This window comes from Oncorhynchus mykiss, chromosome 15 (assembly GCF_057628025.1).
Source record: "Oncorhynchus mykiss isolate SJ-2025 chromosome 15, ASM5762802v1, whole genome shotgun sequence".
Lineage (NCBI taxonomy): Eukaryota > Metazoa > Chordata > Actinopteri > Salmoniformes > Salmonidae > Oncorhynchus > Oncorhynchus mykiss.
Window position 1 is genome coordinate 77,392,367 of NC_143036.1, and position 22,204 is coordinate 77,414,570.

At 45.4% G+C, this 22,204-nt stretch overlaps 1 protein-coding gene across 1 annotated transcript in view; it reads right to left on the minus strand.

The window, feature by feature from the left end:
• ptprb (protein tyrosine phosphatase receptor type b) overlaps positions 1–21,558 on the minus strand; it is a 97,389-nt gene extending 75,831 nt beyond the window's left edge. The window contains exons 1-7 of the mRNA XM_090201279.1: positions 19,872–21,558; positions 19,333–19,615; positions 10,465–10,722; positions 6,619–6,882; positions 3,936–4,208; positions 3,305–3,568; positions 334–600 (exon numbers count right to left, since the gene is read on the minus strand). Of these exons, the coding sequence (XP_090057405.1) occupies positions 334–600; positions 3,305–3,568; positions 3,936–4,208; positions 6,619–6,882; positions 10,465–10,722; positions 19,333–19,615; positions 19,872–19,949 (1,687 nt within the window). The 5' untranslated portion in view covers positions 19,950–21,558. The remainder of the gene's footprint in view (positions 1–333; positions 601–3,304; positions 3,569–3,935; positions 4,209–6,618; positions 6,883–10,464; positions 10,723–19,332; positions 19,616–19,871) is intronic.
• Between the last annotated feature and the right edge of the window lie 646 nt (positions 21,559–22,204).

A 22,204-nucleotide genomic window follows, 5' to 3' on the forward strand; every position in this document is an offset into this window, starting at 1 on the left:
AGACATTCTCTTTTGTATTGGAAAACAATATGACGTTTCTCTCTCTCTGAGATTGTATCTTATAATTAATGTTGGTTAACAATCACTGTAACAATGAGTGATTTACTCCGATGGTCAGACACCTACCCTTAAACGACCATCTCTAAGCATAGAATTAAGCATGCCTGGCCATTACTACATCACATACACACATAAACAGCTGTTATGGACAAGACCACCAGGAAGAACATACAGAACAACCCCCAAAACAAATGCCTGGCTCTGTCGATGTTAATGTGGACGATACAGTTGAGTAAATGCATAAAGATGAACTGTTCCTGATATTTAACTTACCAGTGCGTCCCTCAGCCACGGCCTGCTTCGAAACCATCCCACCACTGACAGTACTGACCACCAGCCTGTAGGAGGCGCCAGGCCGGAGGTCTCTGAGCTGCAGAGAGGTGGTGTTGGCTGGGACGGTGTGGTTCTGCACAGCCCGGTTGTTGTGGAGGAGCTGCAGGCTGCAGAAGTCCAGATCTCCAGGGGGGAGTTCCCAGCTGGCCTGTAAGCTGTCCACGTGGCCCTGGTTGCTCAGGTGGACACGCCTCACCTCCATAGGTACTGCAGACAGACAGGCTCAGTTACTGTCAGTCTCCATAGGTACTGCAGACAGACAGGCTCAGTTACTGTCAGTCTCCATAGGTACTGCAGACAGACAGGCTCAGTTACTGTCAGTCTCCATAGGTACTGCAGACAGACAGGCTCAGTTACTGTCAGTCTCCATAGGTACTGCAGACAGACAGGCTCAGTTACTGTCAGTCTCCATAGGTACTGCAGACAGACAGGCTCAGTTACTGTCAGTCTCCATAGGTACTGCAGACAGACAGGCTCAGTTACTGTCAGTCTCCATAGGTACTGCAGACAGACAGGTTCAGTTACTGTCAGTCTCCAGAGGTACTGCAGACAGACAGGCTCAGTTACTGTCAGTCTCCATAGGTACTGCAGACAGACTGGCTCAGTTACTGTCCGTCTCCATAGGTACTACAGACAGACAGGCTCAGTTACTGTCAGTCTCAATAGGTACTGCAGACAGACAGGCTCAGTTACTGTCAGTCTCCATAGGTACTGCATACAGACAGGCTCAGTTAGTGTCAGTCTCCAGAGGTACTGCAGACAGACAGGCTCAGTTACTGTCCGTCTCCAGAGGTACTGCAGACAGACAGGCTCAGTCTCCATAGGTACTGCAGACAGACAGGCTCAGTTACTGTCAGTCTCCAGAGGTACTGCAGACAGACAGGCTCAGTTACTGTCCGTCTCCAGAGGTACTGCAGACAGACAGGCTCAGTTACTGTCAGTCTCCATAGGTACTGCAGACAGACAGGCTCAGTTACTGTCAGTCTCCATTTGTAAACAAAGCTTTTATTTTCATCTCAGCAGGCTCATTATTACCCTTTGTGTGTCAGGCTTCATCTGAAGACTCCATTTTGTGAAGAAAATAAACTGAGACAAAGTAAAAACATCCCTGTACATGCTGCCTCAAAGTCTGATTGGATAAATACAGTGTTACCATAGTGATGACCTCAGCAACAAAGGGACAGTATCATGGAGTCCCTCTGGTTGGATAAATACAGTGTTACCATAGTGATGACCTCAGCAACAAAGGGACAGTATCATGGAGTCCCTCTGGTTGGATAAATACAGTGTTACCATAGTGATGACCTCAGCAACAAAGGGACAGTATCATGGAGTCCCTCTGATTGGATAAATACAGTGTTACCATAGTGATGACCTCAGCTACAAAGGGACAGTATCATGGAGTCCCTCTGGTTGGATAAATACAGTGTTACCATAGTGATGACCTCAGCTACAAAGGGACAGTATCATGGAGTCCCTCTGATTGGATAAATACAGTGTTACCATAGTGATGACCTCAGCAACAAAGGGACAGTATCATGGAGTCCCTCTGGTTGGATAAATACAGTGTTACCATAGTGATGACCTCAGCTACAAAGGGACAGTATCATGGAGTCCCTCTGGTTGGATAAATACAGTGTTACCATAGTGATGACCTCAGCAACAAAGGGACAGTATCATGGAGTCCCTCTGGTTGGATAAATATAGTGTTACCATAGTGATGACCTCAGCAACAAAGGGACAGTATCATGGAGTCCCTCTGGTTGGATAAATACAGTGTTACCATAGTGATGACCTCAGCAACAAAGGGACAGTATCATGGAGTCCCTCTGGTTGGATAAATACAGTGTTACCATAGTGATGACCTCAGCTACAAAGGGACAGTATCATGGAGTCCCTCTGGTTGGATAAATACAGTGTTACCATAGTGATGACCTCAGCAACAAAGGGACAGTATCATGGAGTCCCTCTGGTTGGATAAATACAGTGTTACCATAGTGATGACCTCAGCTACAAAGGGACAGTATCATGGAGTCCCTCTGGTTGGATAAATACAGTGTTACCATAGTGATGACCTCAGCAACAAAGGGACAGTATCATGGAGTCCCTCTGATTGGATAAATACAGTGTTACCATAGTGATGACCTCAGCTACAAAGGGACAGTATCATTGAGTCCCTCTGATTGGATAAATACAGTGTTACCATAGTGATGACCTCAGCTACAAAGGGACAGTATCATTGAGTCCCTCTGATTGGATAAATACAGTGTTACCATAGTGATGACCTCAGCTACAAAGGGACAGTATCATGGAGTCCCTCTGGTTGGATAAATACAGTGTTACCATAGTGATGACCTCAGCTACAAAGGGACAGTATCATGGAGTCCCTCTGATTGGATAAATACAGTGTTACCATAGAGATGACCTCAGCTACAAAGGGACAGTATCATGGAGTCCCTCTGATTGGATAAATACAGTGTTACCATAGTGATGACCTCAGCTACAAAGGGACAGTATCATTGAGTCCCTCTGATTGGATAAATACAGTGTTACCATAGTGATGACCTCAGCTACAAAGGGACAGTATCATGGAGTCCCTCTGGTTGGATAAATACAGTGTTACCGTAGAGATGACCTCAGCTACAAAGGGACAGTATCATGGAGTCTCTCTGGTTGGATAAATACAGTGTTACCATAGTGATGACCTCAGCAACAAAGGGACAGTATCATGGAGTCCCTCTGGTTGGATAAATACAGTGTTACCGTAGAGATGACCTCAGCTACAAAGGGACAGTATCATGGAGTCCCTCTGATTGGATAAATACAGTGTTACCATAGAGATGACCTCAGCTACTCTGTTTTAGTGTGTTGTGTGTACATATCGATACAGGTGCTATAGCAACCCTCTCACCTGTCCTCCCTAGCACAGACACAGAGCTGTTGAGCTCCCCGCTCTTGGTTGTCACGATGATGGTGAACACGCGTCCGGGCATGAGCACGTTGAAGGTGCACTCCCTCATGTCACGGGTCAGGTCTCTCGTGGCAACCGTGGCATTGCCATGGCGGAGCTCTACGGCGTAGCCGTCCCTGGCTGAGTTGGGGGCGTGACTCCACAGGGCGCTGAGGGAGGTCTCGTCAGCATGGCGGATATGAAGCTCTGAGACGGGCTTAGGAGCTGGGAGAGATAGAGAGAGCGAGAGAGAGAGAGAGAGAGAGAGAGAGAGAGAGAGAGAGGGAAGAGGGAGAGAGAGAGAGAGAGAGAGAGAGGGAAGAGGGAGAGAGAGTGAGAGAGAAAGAGAGAGAGAGAGGGAAGAGGGAGAGAGAGAGAGTGAGAGAGAGAGACAGGGGGGTGGATTAAGGGAAAGAGAGAGAGAGATAGAGACAGGGGGGTGGATTAAGGGAAAGAGAGAAGGGGAGAAAGAAGGTTTGCAGAAATAGAGAGAACAATGAGATGAAGAGTCATGATGATATCATGAGTTCTCTTATCATTCTTACTGATGCCAGTACTTTCTCCTACTCCATTATGTTGTTGTGTAGCCTACCTATTCCTCTGTGGCAGTACTCCACTGTGCCTTGCTCCCCAGTGCTTTCCACCATGACCCCAGCCCTGTAGGTCCTCCCAGGAACCAGTCCCAGGTCAGAGAAGGTGTACTCCACCACCCCTTTCTCCACGGTCCTGTTATCCAGAGTCTGGGTCCCATTTAACAGCAGCACCCTGTACTTATCCCAGTCTCCACCAGGGGGAGCCCACATCACCTTCAGAGAGTTGGAGTCATCCAGCGCCTCCATAGAGAGCTGGGACACTTTACCTGGGACTAGGACGGAGAGAAGAAGAAAGACCAGTTAAAGGCACAGTCTGGAGTATTTCATTTTGTTCGTTTATATTAGCAGCTCTCAAAAGGCAGGAAGTAAGAACCCTTAAGGCGTCAGCATGCTTCAGTTCGGGCTGGCGCCCTTCCGAACGAACCTGCTCGTATAATCCCTCAAAAGACCTTTGGTTAAAAGGTCTCTGAATTTCCTTGAGTAGTACAGTACCTGTTTGCCCATTTTGAGACACTGTAAATAGTCTAAAATAATCTAAGCTCAAACTCAAGGAATCTTTCATTCATTTTGACATTAGTTGTGTAATTTTACATCTAAGATGTTCAGTGCATTATTTCTCAATGAAAATATTGGCATTAAAAAAACAGTCTTCTCTCGTTGAATGACAACAAAGACTTTATTGAAGAATCCCTGCTGTTGACCAATCACAGACGAAGAGTTATGGACTTTGGCCTCCAGAACAACCATGTGGTGCCAAAACACCTGAAAAACCCTCACCTGAGAACAAAACCCTCACCTGAGAACAAAACCCTCACCTGAGAACAAAAACCCTCACCTGAGAACAAAACCCCTCACCTGAGAACAAAACCCCTCACCTGAGAACAAAACCCTCACCTGAGAACAAAACCCTCACCTGAGAACAAAAACCCTCACCTGAGAACAAAACCCCTCACCTGAGAACAAAACCCCTCACCTGAGAACAAAACCCCTCACCTGAGAACAAAACCCCTCACCTGAGAAAAAAAAACCCTCACCTGAGAACAAAACCCCTCACCTGAGAACAAAACCCCTCACCTGAGAAAAAAAAACCCTCACCTGAGAACAAACCCCTCACCTGAGAACAAAACCCTCACCTGAGAACAAAACCCCTCACCTGAGAACAAAAACCCCTCACCTGAGAACAAAACCCTCACCTGAGAACAAAACCCTCACCTGAGAACAAAACCCTCACCTGAGAACAAAACTCCTCACCTGAGAACAAAACCCCTCACCTGAGAACAAAACCCTCACCTGAGAACAAAACCCCTCACCTGAGAACAAAACCCTCACCTGAGAACAAAACCCTCACCTGAGAACAAAACCCCTCACCTGAGAACAAAACCCCTCACCTGAGAACAAAACCCCTCACCTGAGAACAAAACCCCTCACCTGAGAAAAAAAAACCCTCACCTGAGAACAAAACCCCTCACCTGAGAAAAAAAAAACCTCACCTGAGAACAAACCCCTCACCTGAGAACAAAACCCTCACCTGAGAACAAAACCCCTCACCTGAGAACAAAAACCCCTCACCTGAGAACAAAACCCCTCACCTGAGAACAAAACCCTCACCTGAGAACAAAACCCTCACCTGAGAACAAAACTCCTCACCTGAGAACAAAACCCCTCACCTGAGAACAAAACCCTCACCTGAGAACAAAACTCCTCACCTGAGAACAAAACCCTCACCTGAGAAAAAAAACCCTCACCTGAGAACAAAACCCCTCACCTGAGAACAAAACCCTCACCTGAGAACAAAACCCCTCACCTGAGAAGAAAACCCCTCACCTGAGAACAAAACCCCTCACCTAAGAACAAAACCCCTCACCTGAGAACAAAACCCTCACCTGAGAACAAAAACCCCTCACCTGAGAACAAAACCCCTCACCTGAGAACAAAACCCCTCACCTGAGAACAAAACCCCTCACCTGAGAACAAAAATCCCTCACCTGAGAACAAAACCCCTCACCTAAAAACAAAACCCCTCACCTGAGAACAAAAACCCCTCACCTGAGAACAAAACCCCTCACCTAAAAACAAAACCCCTCACCTAAAAACAAAACCCCTCACCTGAGAACAAAACCCCTCACCTGAGAACAAAGCCCCTCACCTGAGAACAAAACCCCTCACCTGAGAACAAAACCCTCACCTGAGAACAAAACCCCTCACCTGAGAACAAAACCCCTCACCTAAGAAAGAAACATCACCAAATGTCATCATAATAAATGAAGGAACTCTTCTGAACTGTTTCTGCTTGGGAAGCATGCAGACGCCTTAACACAACAACACAATGGACTAATTCTAATCCACTTGATTAATCCATGAATAGTAATCACATAGTTATGATCTTAGACATCATAGAGACGCTCAACAAGCTCTTGCTGAACCCTTAATAACAGAGTGTTTAAATTAAACAGTCACACTCTAGGGGAATTACCATCTCACCCCCTCCTTTATCCTCTTGGCTTTAATAGCAGAGGCCCTCTTCAACAGGAAGAGTGTTCCTCTCAACAAACTAAAGGCTTCATTGGATTTCTGAGAACACTAACTGTTAGCATGTTGGACCAGAGACAAGACGTTCTCCTGACCACGACACAGAGTTTGTCCTGGTTTACATGACGTTTTCCTGGTTACGCCTACTGTTACCTGTGTTGGCCGAGGCAGTTGATTGGTTGGAGAGCTCTCCGCTCTTGGTGGCGACAGACACCTGATAGGTCCGTCCGGGTGTCAGCTGGTGGAAGTGGGCCTTTGTGGTGTCAGATGACAGGGTCTTCTCCAGAGGGGTGGTTCCAGACGAGGACAGGGTCACCACTATGGAGTCCACATCACCCTGGGGTTGACTCCATGATGCTCTCAAACTGTCCTGGGTGTTATTGTTCTCTAGCTTCAGGTTGGAGACGGCATAGGGCACTGGAGAGGAAGAGAGAGGGAAGGAGAGAGAGGGAAGGGTGGGAGGGAGAGGGAGAGCGATAGAGGGGGAGGAAGACGGAGAGGGAGGGGAGAGAGGGGAGAGAGACAGGGGGAGGGAGTGAGAGGAGAGAGAGAGGGAGAGAGAGAGAGAGAGGGGAGAGAAGGGGGTAGAGAAAGATAGAGGGAGAGAGAGAGCAAGAGGGAGGGAGGGAGAGATAGAGGGGAGAGAGGGGGAGAGAGAGGAGAGAGGAGGGGGGAGAGAGGGAGAGAGGGAGGGAGAGAGAGGGGGGAGAGAGAGGGGGGAGGGAGAGGGGGGAGGGAGAGAGGGGAGAGAGAGGGGGAGGGAGAGGAAGAGAGAGGGGAGAGAGAGAGGGAGAGAGACAAATTCAATCCCTTCTAGACAACTTCCTGGACAAAATGTTCCACTGTAATAGTGAAAGTGTAAACTTCACTTTTAGTAGAAAACATAAACAGTACATTTGACCTCTCAGCTTCCCTATCAAATAAAAAAATGTCAAACAGAAAACATAAGAAAATGAACAACAATGACAAATGGTTTGATGAAGAATGCAAAAACCTAAGACAGAAATTGAGAAACCTGTCCAACCAAAAACAGAGACCCAGAAAACTTGAGTCTACGCCTTCACTATGGTGAATCACTAAAACAATACAGAAATGCACTACGGAAAAAGAAGGAACAGCACGTCAGAAATCAGCTCAATGCAATTGAAGAATCCATAGAATCTAACCACTTCTGGGAAAATTGGAAAACACTAAACAAACAACAACACAAAGAGTTATCTGTCCAAAAGAGAGATGTATGGATAAACCACTTCTCCAATCTGGTTGGCTCTATAACAAAGAGCAAATAGCAAAAACAGAAAAAAAATTATAGCCTAATGTTAACTAGCTAACGTTGAACCTGGTTGGTTAGCTACCTGCAGATTCATGCAGGGGTAGTAACGTTATGAGTTGGGATCGTGGTTCATTGTTTAGCTAGCTAGCTATCTACGTGACGAAACAAAAGACTCCACTACGTAAGTAACCATTTCAAAAGAATGTTCATGATGTCACTGCGACAACTGTCGATAGACGTAGCTGGTAAAATTCGCTCTGGATATCTACTCTGATTTCAGAGCACTCTCGTCTGTGTGCCAAAGCTCAGAATAACTGACGAATTTACAAACACCGATGAATATTGCCGGTGTCAGTAAACGTTGGCTAAAAAGCGCAATTAAATTGTTGCCAGCAGAACAGTTGCAGTCTCCACTTTGGATAACATGAAAATAGCCTAACCAGCTCTGCTAGGGCGAGTAAAATGGTCAGAGTGAGGTGTTCGCTCAATTGTACTGGAAGTAGCTACCAAGCTAGCCAACATTAGCCAGTTAGCTTGGGTGTTTGACTGTCGTTGTGAGGTCAGAACAACCCTACTCCTCTGCCAGAGCGCCCAGTGTGCGCTCTGAACGCTCCAAGTGTGAAAACTCTGAATGTACAAACGGACAAACTGACAACGCTCTGAGTTTACAATCTGACAACGCTCTGAGTTTACAATCTGACAACGCTCTGAGTTTACAATCTGACAATGCTCTGAGTGTACAATCTGACAACGCTCTGAGTTTACAATCTGACAACGCTCTGAGTTTACAAACGCCCAGAGTACACTCTGGCACTCCAGATTAAATTTACACCCATAGTATAAACCAGCCTTTAGTCTTGTTTAATACATGGCCTCAGATGTGAATCCTTAAAGAGATGGGCGGGGCTAAGGCTTAAGAGGGTGTGAACGATGCTGAATGGGGGTGGAGACAAAGAAGATCTCTCCAGTAGGTGAACCAAAATATTCAAGGGCCATTTTCTCAAAAGTGAGATTAAGAGTTCATCAACTTTCAAAGCAGAATTACTTTCCCAATGTTCCTCAACCTCAGTGTATGATATTATCAGGAATCAAGTGCAGGCCGTGTGAAGTGACAATGTGAAGACAAGCACAAAGACAGGTGAAACAGATCAGGGTGTGACACATATGCCATTTTATTGCTCTGAGTCTCTACTTCTATCCAAAGTTTAAAAAAAAATTGAAACACAATTTCAAATGTTGCTCCATAAGACCTAATCAAGCCGTTCGGTCACATATGACTGTCCTTGTCTATCAGTGTATCAGTGTTTTGTGACTTATCGTGTTTCATGTTTTCTGTGGACCCCAGGAAGAGTAGCTGCTGCTTCTGAAAAAGCTAATGGTGATGATAAAAACTAATAAATAATGTCAGCCTAAGGCCTAAGGCGGAGGTTTACGATGGCTGAAAAAAATTCACACCGATCCTGGACAGTTAAAGAGTAACACAGGCTTGGTTGGTTAGGGACTCTGTTTGGAAAGAAAGCAGGCTTGGTTGGGTAGGGACTCTGTTGGGAAAGAAAGCAGGCTTGGTTGGGTAGGGACTCTGTTGGGAAAAACAGCAGGCTTGGTTGGGTAGGGACTCTGTTGGGAAAGAAAGCAGGCTTGGTTGGGTAGGGACTCTGTTGGGAAAGAAAACAGGCTTGGTTGGGTAGGGACTCTGTTGGGAAAGAAAGCAGGCTTGGTTGGGTAGGGACTCTGTTGGGAAAGAAAGCAGGCTTGTTTGGGTAGGGACTCTGTTGGGAAAGAAAGCAGGCTTGGTTGGGTAGGGACTCTGTTGGGAAAGAAAGCAGGCTTGGTTGGGTAGGGACTCTGTTGGGAAAGAAAGCAGGCTTGGTTGGGTAGGGACTCTGTTGGGAAAGAAAGCAGGCTTGGTTGGGTAGGGACTCTGTTGGGAAAGAAAGCAGGCTTGGGCCCTGTGTCCATACCAGGCCCTAACACTCAGTCTTTCCCATACACTCAGAACCACAGGATGCAGGGAGCAGAGGAGAGTTTGGCATCTCCCATATACTCCACAGGATGTAGGGAGCAGAGGAGAGGTTGGCATCTTCCCATATACTCACTATCCCATTATTTGTGTGGGCTGATGACTATGTGAGAAGCTCAAGGCTTAAAATAAATAGCTGATCACCAAAGCGCTTTCCTGGAATTTGGTGCAGTATGACTTTAATAGTTACAATTACATTTTTATTTCTAAATATAGTGATGATCCTAACTTACAAATATGTTTTATTTATTTATTTATTTCACCTTTATTTAACCAGGTAGGCTAGTTGAGAACAAGTTCTCATTTACAACTGCGACCTGGCCAAGATAAAGCATAGCAGTGTGAACAGACAACAACACAGAGTTACACATGAAGTAAAACAATAAACAAGTTAATAACACAGTAGGAAAAAAAGAGAGTCTATATACATTGTGTGCAAAAGGCATGAGGTAGGCGAATAATTACAATTTAGCAGATTAACACTGGAGTGATAAATGATCAGATGGTCATGTACAGGTAGAGATACTGGTGTGCAAAAGAGCAGAAAAGTAAATAAATAAAAACAGTATGGGGATGAGGTAGGTCAATTGGGTGGGCTATTTACCGATGGACTATGTACAATAGATGTTACATCGCTGTTACAGATGCTGACGTCATCTAAGCAGAGTCCATTCCAATGAATCCCATATCATGACTGAATCCTTACCCGTCTGTATTTGTCTTGAGGTGGTACTCTGGCGTCCCCCTGCCTCCGTCACCATGGTGATGTTATACACGCGCCCTGGCACCAGGTCGGTGACAGTGTAGTCTTTAGCGGTGCTCTCCAGAGTCAGGTTCCTCACCACACCCACTCGGTCGGTGAGCAGTAGCCTGAAGCGCTCAGTCCTCCCTGGGCCAGGCTGCCAGGAAACTCCCAGGCTGTCTGATGTCTCAGACACCTGTAGGCCACTGACTGTCGATGGACCTGAGCGATAGAATGGGCTGTCAGTGACTGAAACAAGATACCATACATCAAGCTAAGATTAAACAAAAGTCAAGTTGGCAATTCACTTATAAAGCACAGGTACATGTTTTGATATTCAAGCAAACAATTTTTTCAACTAAACTCAGCAAAAAAATACATGTCCTCTCACTGTCAACTGCGTTTATTTTCAGTAAACTTAACATGTGTAAATATTTGTATGAACATAACAAGATTCAACAACTGAGACATAAACTGAACAAGTTCCACAGACATCTGACTAACAGAAATTGAATAATGTGTCCCTGAACAAAGGGGGGGTCAAAATGAAAAGTAACAGTCAGCATCTGGTGTGGCCACCAGCTGCATTAAGTACTGCAGTGCATCTCCTCCTCATGGACTGCACCAGATTTGCCCGTTCTTGCTGTGAGATGTTACCCCACTCTTCCACCAAGGCACCTGCAAGTTCCCGGACATTTCTGGGGGGAATGGCCCTAGCCCTCACCCTCTGATTCAATAGGACCCCATAACAGGACCCAGACGTGCTCAATGGGATTGAGATCCGGGCTCTTCGCTGGCCATGGCAGAACACCGACATTCCTGTCTTGCAGGAAATCACGCTCAGAACGAGCACTATGGCTGGTGGCAATGTCATGCTGGAGGGTAATGTCAGGATGAGCCTGCAGGAAGGGTACCACATGAGGGAGGAGGATGTCTTCCCTGTAACGCACAGCGTTGAGATTGCCTGCAATGACAACAAGCTCAGTCCGATGATGCTGTGACACACTGCCCCAGACCATGACGGACCCTCCACCTCCAAATCGATCCCGCTCCAGAGTACAGGCCTCGGTGTAACGCTCATTCCTTCGACGATAAACGCGAATCCGACCATCACCCCTGGTGAGACAAAACCGCGACTCATCAGAGAAGAGCACTTTCTGCCAGTCCTGTCTGGTCCAGCGACGGTGGGTTTATGACCATAGGTGACAGGTGATGTTGCAGGTGATGTCTGGTGAGGACCTGCCTTACAACAGGTCTACAAGCCCTCAGTACAGCCTCTTTCAGCCGATTGCGGACAGTCTGAGCACTGACGGAGGGATTGTGCATTCCTGGTGTAACTCGGGCAGTGTTGTTGTTGCCATCCTGTACCTGTCCCACAGATGTGATGTTCGGATGTACTGATCCTGTGCAGATGTTGTTACACGTGGTCTGCCACTGCGAGGACGATCAGCTGTCCGTCCTGTCTCCATGTAGCGCTGTCTTAGGCGTCTCACTGTACATACATTGCAGTTTATTGCCCTGGCCACATCCCCAGTCCTCATGCCTCCTTGCAGCATGCCTAAGGCACGTTCACACAGATGAGCAGGGACCCTGGGCATCTTTCTTTTCGTGTTTTTCAGAGTCAGTAGAAAGGCCTATTTATAGTGTCCTAAGTTTTCATAACTGTGACCTTAATTGCCTACCGTCTGTAAGCTGTTAGTGTCTTAACGACCGTTCCACAGGTGCATGTTCATTAATTGTTTATGGTTCATTGAACAAGCATGGGAAACAGTGTTTAAACCCTTTACAACGAAGATCTGTGAAGTTATTTGGATTCTTACAAATTATCTTTGAAAGACAGGATCTTGAAAAAGGGACGTTTCTTTTTTTGCTGAGTTCATATTGCCAAATCTGATCCAAAAGCAGTCACAATGTCAGGGCGGTATCACTGTCATAACAATGGCTACATAACAGACAAGTTAGATGGCCAAAATAATAACTGCTAGACAACATCATCGCCAGAGGAGTGGTGCAGAACTACACAGAGAACTATGTAATAGGTCAGGAGAATGACAGGTCAGGGGAAAGACTGGTTAGAGGAATGACCAGTCAGGGGAATGACAGGTCAGGGGAAAGACTGGTCAGAGGAATGACATGTCAGGGGAATGACTGGTCAGGGTAATGACTGGTCAGGGGAATGACTGGTCAGGGGAATGACATGTCAGGGGAATGACTGGTCAGGGGAATGACTGGTCAGGGGAATGACTGGTCAGGGGAATGACAGGTCAGGGGAATGACAGGCAGGGGAATGACAGGTCAGGGGAATGACAGGTCAGGGGAATGACAGGTCAGGGGAATGACAGGTCAGGGGAATGACAGGACAGGGGAATGACAGGTCAGGGGAATGACAGGTCAGGGGAATGACTGGTCAGAGGAATGACAGGTCAGGGGAATGACAGGTCAGGGGAAAGACTGGTCAGAGGAATGACTGGTCAGAAGAATGACTGGTCAGGGGAATGACCGGTCAGGGGAATGACAGGTCAGGGGAATGACTGGTCAGGGGAATGACTGATGAACAACGCTGTTACACAATGTTTCATTAGGAGAGGAATGGCAGCAGGCAGATCTTCACAGAAAGTAGACAGAGCTGCAGGTCTTTACTCTCTGAGAGGAATAACTGGGACTGTTACACTATGTCTCATCAGAGGTGTGGTGGTAAATTAAACTACACAGAGACTGATGACATTACTGGTACACCGTGTTTCATCAGTCAGAGGTGTTGTGCCAGGACAGAACAGAACAACACAGCACTTCATAGAACTATGACCAGAACAGACCAGTAGAGACACTCTGAGAACAGACCAGTAGAGAGACTCTGAGAACAGACCAGTAGAGAGACTGAGACTCTGAGAACAGACCAGTAGAGAGACTCTGAGAACAGACCAGTAGAGAGACTCTGAGAACAGACCAGTAGAGAGACTCTGAGAACAGACCAGTAGAGACACTCTGAGAACAGACCAGTAGAGAGACTCTGAGAACAGACCAGTAGAGAGACTCTGAGAACAGACCAGTAGAGAGACTCTGAGAACAGACCAGTAGAGACACTCTGAGAACAGACCAGTAGAGAGACTCTGAGAACAGACCAGTAGAGACACTCTGAGAACAGACCAGTAGAGAGACTCTGAGAACAGACCAGTAGAGAGGTGCGTGGTGGAGATGGCGGAAGGGTTAGGGTTAGGAAGCAGATAGGATTGTTTCATGGCTGTTTAAAGTTCTCTGGCCACGGCTTCAGCCCCGGTCAGACCCCGAGCCCCCGCTAGCCCGCTGGGAGGGGATGATGGGAAGCGAGAGAGGAGAAAAAGGGGACCTTTTAGATGGGTGGGGAGGGGGGCAGGAGGCGAGCCCTGACTCCCTATTCCAGGCAGGCAGGCGCCCGTTTGGGTGGGTAACAGTGGTGCGTTAACGAGCCTCTCCTGTGGTGGTACTGACAGAATAGAACAATGACATTCTGGAATGCCAGAATGTCATTGTATTTGGTAGGACGTATTAACATGGCATAGAGCAACCCCCCTTTTGTGGCTGATTTCACAGACAATGAAACTAGACGTTTTAATGTCTACAGTCACATTGGAGTGACAAGGATGCATCCCTTTATTTTCTTCTAATTAGTTGTAATGTTAGTATGACACCTCTAGCCATGGATGATCTAAATGCCACTGTGTTATCTAAACGTTCTATGTGTTAGAATAGCTCTAGATAAGAAGTGATAGTCCAGCATTGTGCCCAGAAAGGGGCGGAGTTTAGTATGAGGTACAACGCATTCAGAAAGTATCCAGACCGCTTGACTTTTTCTAAATGATTACAGCCTCATCAATCTACACACAATACCCCATAATGACATCACAATACCCCATAATGACATCACAATACCCCATAATGACATCACAATACCCCATAATGACATCACAATAGCCCATAATGACAAAGCAAAAACAGGTTGTCACAAAATGTCTGCAAATTTATTTTAAGAAAACAACGGAAATGATCAAATTTACATACGTTTTCAGACCCTTTACTCAGTACTTTGTCGAAGCACGGTTGACAGCGATTACAGCCTCGACTCTTCTTGGGTAGGACGCTACAAGTTTTGCACATCTGTGTTGGGGGAGTTTATCACATTCTTCTCTGCAGATCCTCCCAAGCTCTGTCAGGTTGGATGGGGAGGTTCTCCCATTCTTCTCTGCAGATCCTCCCAAGCTGTGTCAGGTTGGATGGGGAGTTTCTCCCATTCTTCTCTGCAGATCCTCCCAAGCTCTGTCAGGTTGGATGGGGAGTTTCTTCCATTCTTCTCTGCAGATCCTCCCAAGCTCTGTCAGGTTGGATAGGGAGTGTCGCTTTTCAGGTCTCTCCAGAGATGTTTGATTGGGTTCAAGTCCAGGCTCTGGCTGGGCCACTCAATGATATTCAGAGACTTGTCCCGAAGCCACTACTGCGTTGTCTTGGCTGTGTGCTTGGGGTCATTGTCCTGTTGGAAGGTGAACCTTCGCCCCAGTCTGAGTTCCTGAGTGCTTTGGAGCAGGTTTTCATCAAGGATCTCTCTGTACTTTGCTCCATTCATCTTTCCCTCGATCCGGACTAGTCTCCTAGTCTCTGCCACTGAAAATCATCCCCACATCATGATGCTGCCAACACCATTATTCACCATAGGGATGGTAACAGGTTCCCTCCAGACATGATGTTGCCACCACCATTATTCACCGTAGGATGGTAACAGGTTCCCTCCAGACATGATGTTGCCACCACCATTATTCACCATAGGGATGCTAACAGGTTCCCTCCAGACATGATGTTGCCACCACCATTATTCACCATAGGATGCTAACAGGTTCCCTCCAGACATGATGCTGCCACCACCATTATTCACCATAGGGATGCTAACAGGTTCCCTCCAGACATGATGCTGCCACCACCATTATTCACCATAGGGATGCTAACAGGTTCCCTCCAGACATGACGCTTGGCGTTCAAGCCAAGAAGTTCAAACTTGGTTTCATCAGACCAGAAGATCTTGTTTCTCATGGTCTGAGAGTCCTTTTGGTGCCTGTTGGCAAACTCCAAGCAGGCTGTCATGTGCCTTTTAGTGAGGAGTGGCTTCCTTCTGGCCACTCTACCATAAAGGCCTGATTGTTGGAGTGCTGCAGAGATGGTTGTCCTTCTGGAAGGTTCTCCCATCTCCACAGAGGAACTCGGAAGGTCTGTCAGAGGGACATCGGGTTCTTCGTCACCTCCCTGACCAAGGGCCTTCTCCTCTGATTGGTCAGTTTGACCGGGGGCCAGCTCTAGGAAGAGTCTAGGTGGTTCCAAACGTCTTCCATTTCAGAATGATGGAGGCCACTGTGTTCTTGAGGACATTCAATGATTCAGAAATGTTTTGGTATCCTTTCCCAGATCTGTGCCTCGACACAATCCTGTCTCGGAGCTCTACAGACACTTCCTTTGATCTCATGGCTTGGTTTTTGCTCTGACATGCACTGACAACTGTGGGACCTTATATAGACAGGTGTGTGCCTTTCCAAATCATGTCCAATCATTTGAATTTACCACAGGTGGACACCAATCAAGTTGTAGAAACATCTGAAGGATGATCATGGAAACAGGATGCACCTGAGCTCAATTTCGAGTCTCATAGCAAAGGATATTTCAGTTTTTTATTTTTAATACATTTGCAAAAAATATCTAAAAACCTGTTTTCACTTTGTCATTATGGGGTATTGTGATGTCATTATGGGATATTGTGATGTCATTATGGGGCATTTTGATGTCATTATGGGGTATTGTGGCATCATTATGGGGTATTGTGATGTCATTATGGGGTATTGTGATGTCATTATGGGGTATTGTGATGTCATTATGGGGTAGTGTGTGTAGATTGATGATTTTTTTTTATTTTTTTATCGATTTTAGAAAAAGGCTGTAATGTAACAAAATGTGGAAAAAGTCAAGGGGTCTGAATACTTCCCGAAATCACTGTATGACTAGAGTCTGTTAAATGTCTCAGTGTGATGTATGACCAGACTAGAGTCTGTTAAAGGAGACAGTGTGATGTACGACCAGACTAGAGTCTGTTAAATGTCTCAGTGTGATGTACGACCAGACTAGAGTCTGTTAAATGTCTCAGTGTGATGTATGACCAGACTAGAGTCTGTTAAAGGTCTCAGTGTGATGTACGACCAGACTAGAGTCTGTTAAATGTCTCAGTGTGATGTATGACCAGACTAGAGTCTGTTAAATGTCTCAGTGTGATGTACGACCAGACTAGAGTCTGTTAAAGGTCTCAGTGTGATGTATGACCAGACTAGAGTCTGTTAAATGTCTCAGTGTGATGTATGACCAGACTAGAGTCTGTTAAAGGAGACAGTGTGATGTATGACCAGACTAGAGTCTGTTAAATGTCTCAGTGTGATGTACGACCAGACTAGAGTCTGTTAAAGGGGACAGTGTGATGTACGACCAGACTAGAGTCTGTTAAAGGGTCTCAATGTGATGTACGACCAGACTAGAGTCTGTTAAAGGAGACAGTGTGATGTACGACCAGACTAGAGTCTGTTAAAGGGTCTCAATGTGATGTACGACCAGACTAGAGTCTGTTAAATGTCTCAGTGTGATGTACGACCAGACTAGAGTCTGTTAAATGTCTCAGTGTGATGTATGACCAGACTAGAGTCTGTTAAATGTCTCAGTGTGATGTACGACCAGACTAGAGTCTGTTAAAGGGGACAGTGTGATGTACGACCAGACTAGAGTCTGTTAAAGGGTCTCAATGTGATGTACGACCAGACTAGAGTCTGTTAAAGGAGACAGTGTGATGTACGACCAGACTAGAGTCTGTTAAAGGGTCTCAATGTGATGTATGACCAGACTAGAGTCTGTTAAAGGTCTCAGTGTGATGTACGACCAGACTAGAGTCTGTTAAATGTCTCAGTGTGATGTATGACCAGACTAGAGTCTGTTAAATGTCTCAGTGTGATGTACGACCAGACTAGAGTCTGTTAAAGGGGACAGTGTGATGTACGACCAGACTAGAGTCTGTTAAAGGGTCTCAATGTGATGTACGACCAGACTAGAGTCTGTTAAAGGGTCTCAATGTGATGTACGACCAGACTAGAGTCTGTTAAATGTCTCAGTGTGATGTATGACCAGACTAGAGTCTGTTAAAGGTCTCAGTGTGATGTATGACCAGACTAGAGTCTGTTAAAGGAGACAGTGTGATGTACGACCAGACTAGAGTCTGTTAAAGGGGACAGTGTGATGTACGACCAGACTAGAGTCTGTTAAAGGGGACAGTGTGATGTATGACCAGACTAGAGTCTGTTAAAGGGGACAGTGTGATGTATGACCAGACTAGAGTCTGTTAAAGGTCTCAGTGGGATGTATGACCAGACTAGAGTCTGTTAAAGGTCTCAGTGTGATGTATGACCAGACTAGAGTCTGTTAAAGGGGACAGTGTGATGTACGACCAGACTAGAGTCTGTTAAAGGGGACAGTGTGATGTACGACCAGACTAGAGTCTGTTAAAGGGGACAGTGTGATGTACGACCAGACTAGAGTCTGTTAAAGGGGACATAGCATGCTGAGAAGGTCAAGAGCAGTGCCATTCACCCTAATCGGCCCAGGCCCTGTGAACCAAACATAGTGTCCTGCCCTCCACTCCCACACCCCACCCACAGGACTCCCTGTATCCGTTAGTACAAAGGGACAATGGAGTCAGGAAATGGCTGGGGTGAGAGAGAGAGAGAGAGAGAGAGAGAGAGAGAGAGAGAGATAGAGACAGAGAGAGAGACAGGAAGAGAGAGAGAGAGAGAGAGAGAGAGAGAGAGGGGGGGCGATAGAGAGAGTCTGGAAATATACACTTAAGGTCAGATACTTCTGTTCTGGGTCCCTGCCAAGTGTATGTTCACTTATACAGATGTAGGATCTTCATTTGAGCCAGTTTGCTACAGCAGGAAAATAATCCTACAGCGACAGGAAATGTGAATTATGATGTGGATTATAATTAATGGACATTTATACAGGGGTTGATACGTTTAAACAACAACAACATTACGTTAGGGCAAATCAAGTATGACATTTCAAAGGGGAAATTGCAAACTTTAGAATACTTTTAAAAACTAAAATACTCTACAAGTTTGCATTTCCTGCTGTGCAGTTCTCAGCAACAAAAGAGGGATCAATTTAAGATCCTACAGCTGTAGAGCCATGTGAGGACATACGCTTGCAGACATGTGCAGGCAAACACACATACACCCACAAGAAAACACACACATGCACAAAAAAAACACACATACACACACACACACACACACACACACACACACACACACACACACACACACACACAGTTACTGGTTTATCACTCTCTCTCAGCAGGGTTTCAGTTCCTGTGGTCATGTAAGTGAAGCCGAGGGAAAACCACATGAAATGTAACAGAAAGACTGTATGATGTGACGACAGGCAGCAGAGAGCTGAAAAGCCTGCTGCAACAGATAGTAGAATAGGTACCCACACTATGTATCCAAGAGTAGAGGAAACCTGGTAACCATAACAACACAGTCAGAGAAGCTAATGACACGTGGATTTAAGACATATAAATGCATATAAATGCATTACTCCCATAAGAAATATCAATGAGAAAGAGCGACTATGAAACACTGATCAAACTATACATCATTTGCCGTACACAAATGATATTATTAGATATTGATTTGAAATGTACAAATCAAGGAGAAAAAAACAACAACAAATCTATAATCTCATTTCCATAAATATATAATCCCCAACAGAACCCCAACTCACTGGTGTGCAGGGTGACATTGGCCCGTTGTTCATCTGTCGTGGACATGATTTGCAGGGCGTACGATGTTCCGGGTTCTAAACTGACTACCTGGCATTGAAACGTGTCGTTTTCCTTCGGTTCCTCCACACAGTGTGTTACTACAGAGCTACTGTCCACAGATAACACAGTGAAGTGACACTGCTGTCCCTCCGTAGTCAGTCTCAACGTTATAGATTCCAGACCGCTGTCGGCCTCGGTTACGTTTATGCTGCATTTCTGCTCTTCGGCGACGGCGGATACACACTGAAAAGATACGATGTAAATGTGTCAAAAATAACATTGTATACAGTGTGGGTAAAAGCTTTGTTGAGACCAAATGTTTTGGTGAAACTCAAAACACAATAGTATCATACAAACAGCTGCTTCTGTCTCTCTCTAACCTACAGAAACGATTCCTAACATAAATGAACAGAAATAAACTTTTGAAACTTTTTGATGAGACTTCCATCAAGTGGTTCATTGGATGTGATGGATAGAATGAGAGTTTTTCCAGACTTACCAAGAGAATCCCTGATGACACACAAAGTGTTAAAAAAACCCCGTTACATTTCAGCATTTCGATTGTTGATTTATACATTATTCACGTCCCCAAAAATTTAAATCCAAAAGAGCATAATCCAAAACCATACTCCAAAAAAGATATACGGCAATCAGTAGAACTGCCTCATCCACTTGAGTACAGCTAAATCAGTAGAACTGCCACATCCACTTCAGTACAGCTAAATCAGTAGAACTGCCTCATCCACTTGAGTACAGCTAAATCAGTAGAACTGCCTCATCCACTTGAGTACAGCTAAATCAGTAGAACTGCCTCATCCACTTCAGTACAGCTAAATCAGTAGAACTGCCTCATCCACTTGAGTACAGCTAAATCAGTAGAACTGCCTCATCCACTTGAGTAAAGCTAAATCAGTAGAACTGCCTCATCCACTTGAGTACAGCTAAATCAGTAGAACTGCCTCATCCACTTGAGTACAGCTAAATCAGTAGAACTGCCTCATCCACTTGAGTAAAGCTAAATCAGTAGAACTGCCTCATCCACTTGAGTAAAGCTAAATCAGTAGAACTGCCTCATCCACTTGAGTAAAGCTAAATCAGTAGAACTGCCTCATCCACTTGAGTACAGCTAAATCAGTAGAACTGCCTCATCCACTTGAGTACAGCTAAATCAGTAGAACTGCCTCATCCACTTGAGTAAAGCTAAATCAGTAGAACTGCCTCATCCACTTGAGTAAAGCTAAATCAGTAGAACTGCCTCATCCACTTGAGTAAAGCTAAATCAGTAGAACTGCCTCATCCACTTGAGTACAGCTAAATCAGTAGAACTGCCTCATCCACTTGAGTAAAGCTAAATCAGTAGAACTGCCTCATCCACTTGAGTACAGCTAAAGTCCTGTGAAGCCTTGCAGTTGCAATGTTCCAAAATCACCCAGAATAGTTTTTCTTCTTCAGATAATTCAGTAGTGAGGAACTCCTAGTAGACGTTGTGTGAAGACAACTGATCACTGTTTCACGTCGGACACTTCCATCCAGTTCCACCTCCTCCAAACAGTGAGATACTTGAGTCCTTACAGGATATCCTCAACCAGTAGAATGTTTGTATGACTCCAGCTCCAAGCTTCCACAGCGTTCAACCAGAGCCCCCTTAGACTACGATATAGAACTTTGGTGGGTATGAGTCAAATAGTGCGCAGTTGATACTTCATTCTCTATAAGTAAAATTTCAATAAAAAACTTTTTAATTTTTTTTTTTATAGATGTGTTTTAAAATATGTGTAAACTTTCCCCCTTGGAGAGAGAGAGGGCATCAAAAGTCTTTGTTCTCCAGAACTACTTTTAGGTAGTCCACTCCTTTTTTCCCCTTCCTGTATGCTCTCTCTCTCTCTCTCTCTCTCTCTCTCTCTCTCTCTCTCGCTGTCTCTCTCTCCCTCTCTCTCTCTCTCTCTCTCTCTCTCGCTGTCTCTCTCTCTCTCTCTCTCTATCTCTCTCTCTCGCTGTCTCTCTATCTCTCTCTCTATCTCTCTCTCTCGCTGTCTCTCTATCTCTCTCTCTCTCGCTGTCTCTCTATCTCTCTCTCTCTCTCGCTGTCTCTCTCTCGCTCTCTCGCTGTCTCTCTATCTCTCTCTCTCTCTCTCTCTCTCGCTGTCTCTCTCTCTCTCGCTGTCCCCTACTCTCTCTCGATGAAACCAACACTTTCAGTAAACCTCAGAGCTCTAAATGTATTTTCAATTCTAGTTCGTTTTCAATTTCCGGCAACTGAGCGTAGTCTGTTGGGTATGACAACAACATCAAACCTCAACAACTACAGTTTCCGTTGACATTTTCACAGATCTATAGTGCAGTCTGGAGCCCTGAAATACTGTAGTCATCTGCCATGTTTCAGAGGCTGTGCCTTTTGACTGTGTTGCAACATTTCACTTTACAACGTTTCACTTTACAACATTACAATTTTTTTAAATGCTGAAGTGAGGCAAGGATGAAATTAAAAACAGATCAGTGTGTGATCGTTCGAAACAGTTTCTCTTTATTGGCAGTAGGGACTATAAAGTCAACGTCTTACAGTAGGTACAGTATCAGCAGTTTCATTAGGTACAGTATCAGCAGTTTCATTAGGTACAGTATCATTTTCTGTTTAGGTACAGGGCAGTTTAGTGGCATCTTCAAGCCGCTAACTGTCTAGTCAAGGTAGTACAACTCTCAACGTAGTACTCTCAAGGTAGTACTTTCAAGGTAGTACAACTCTCAACGTAGTACTCTCAAGGTAGTACAACTCTCAACGTAGTACTCTCAAGGTAGTACAACTCTCAACGTAGTATTCTCAAGGTAGTACAA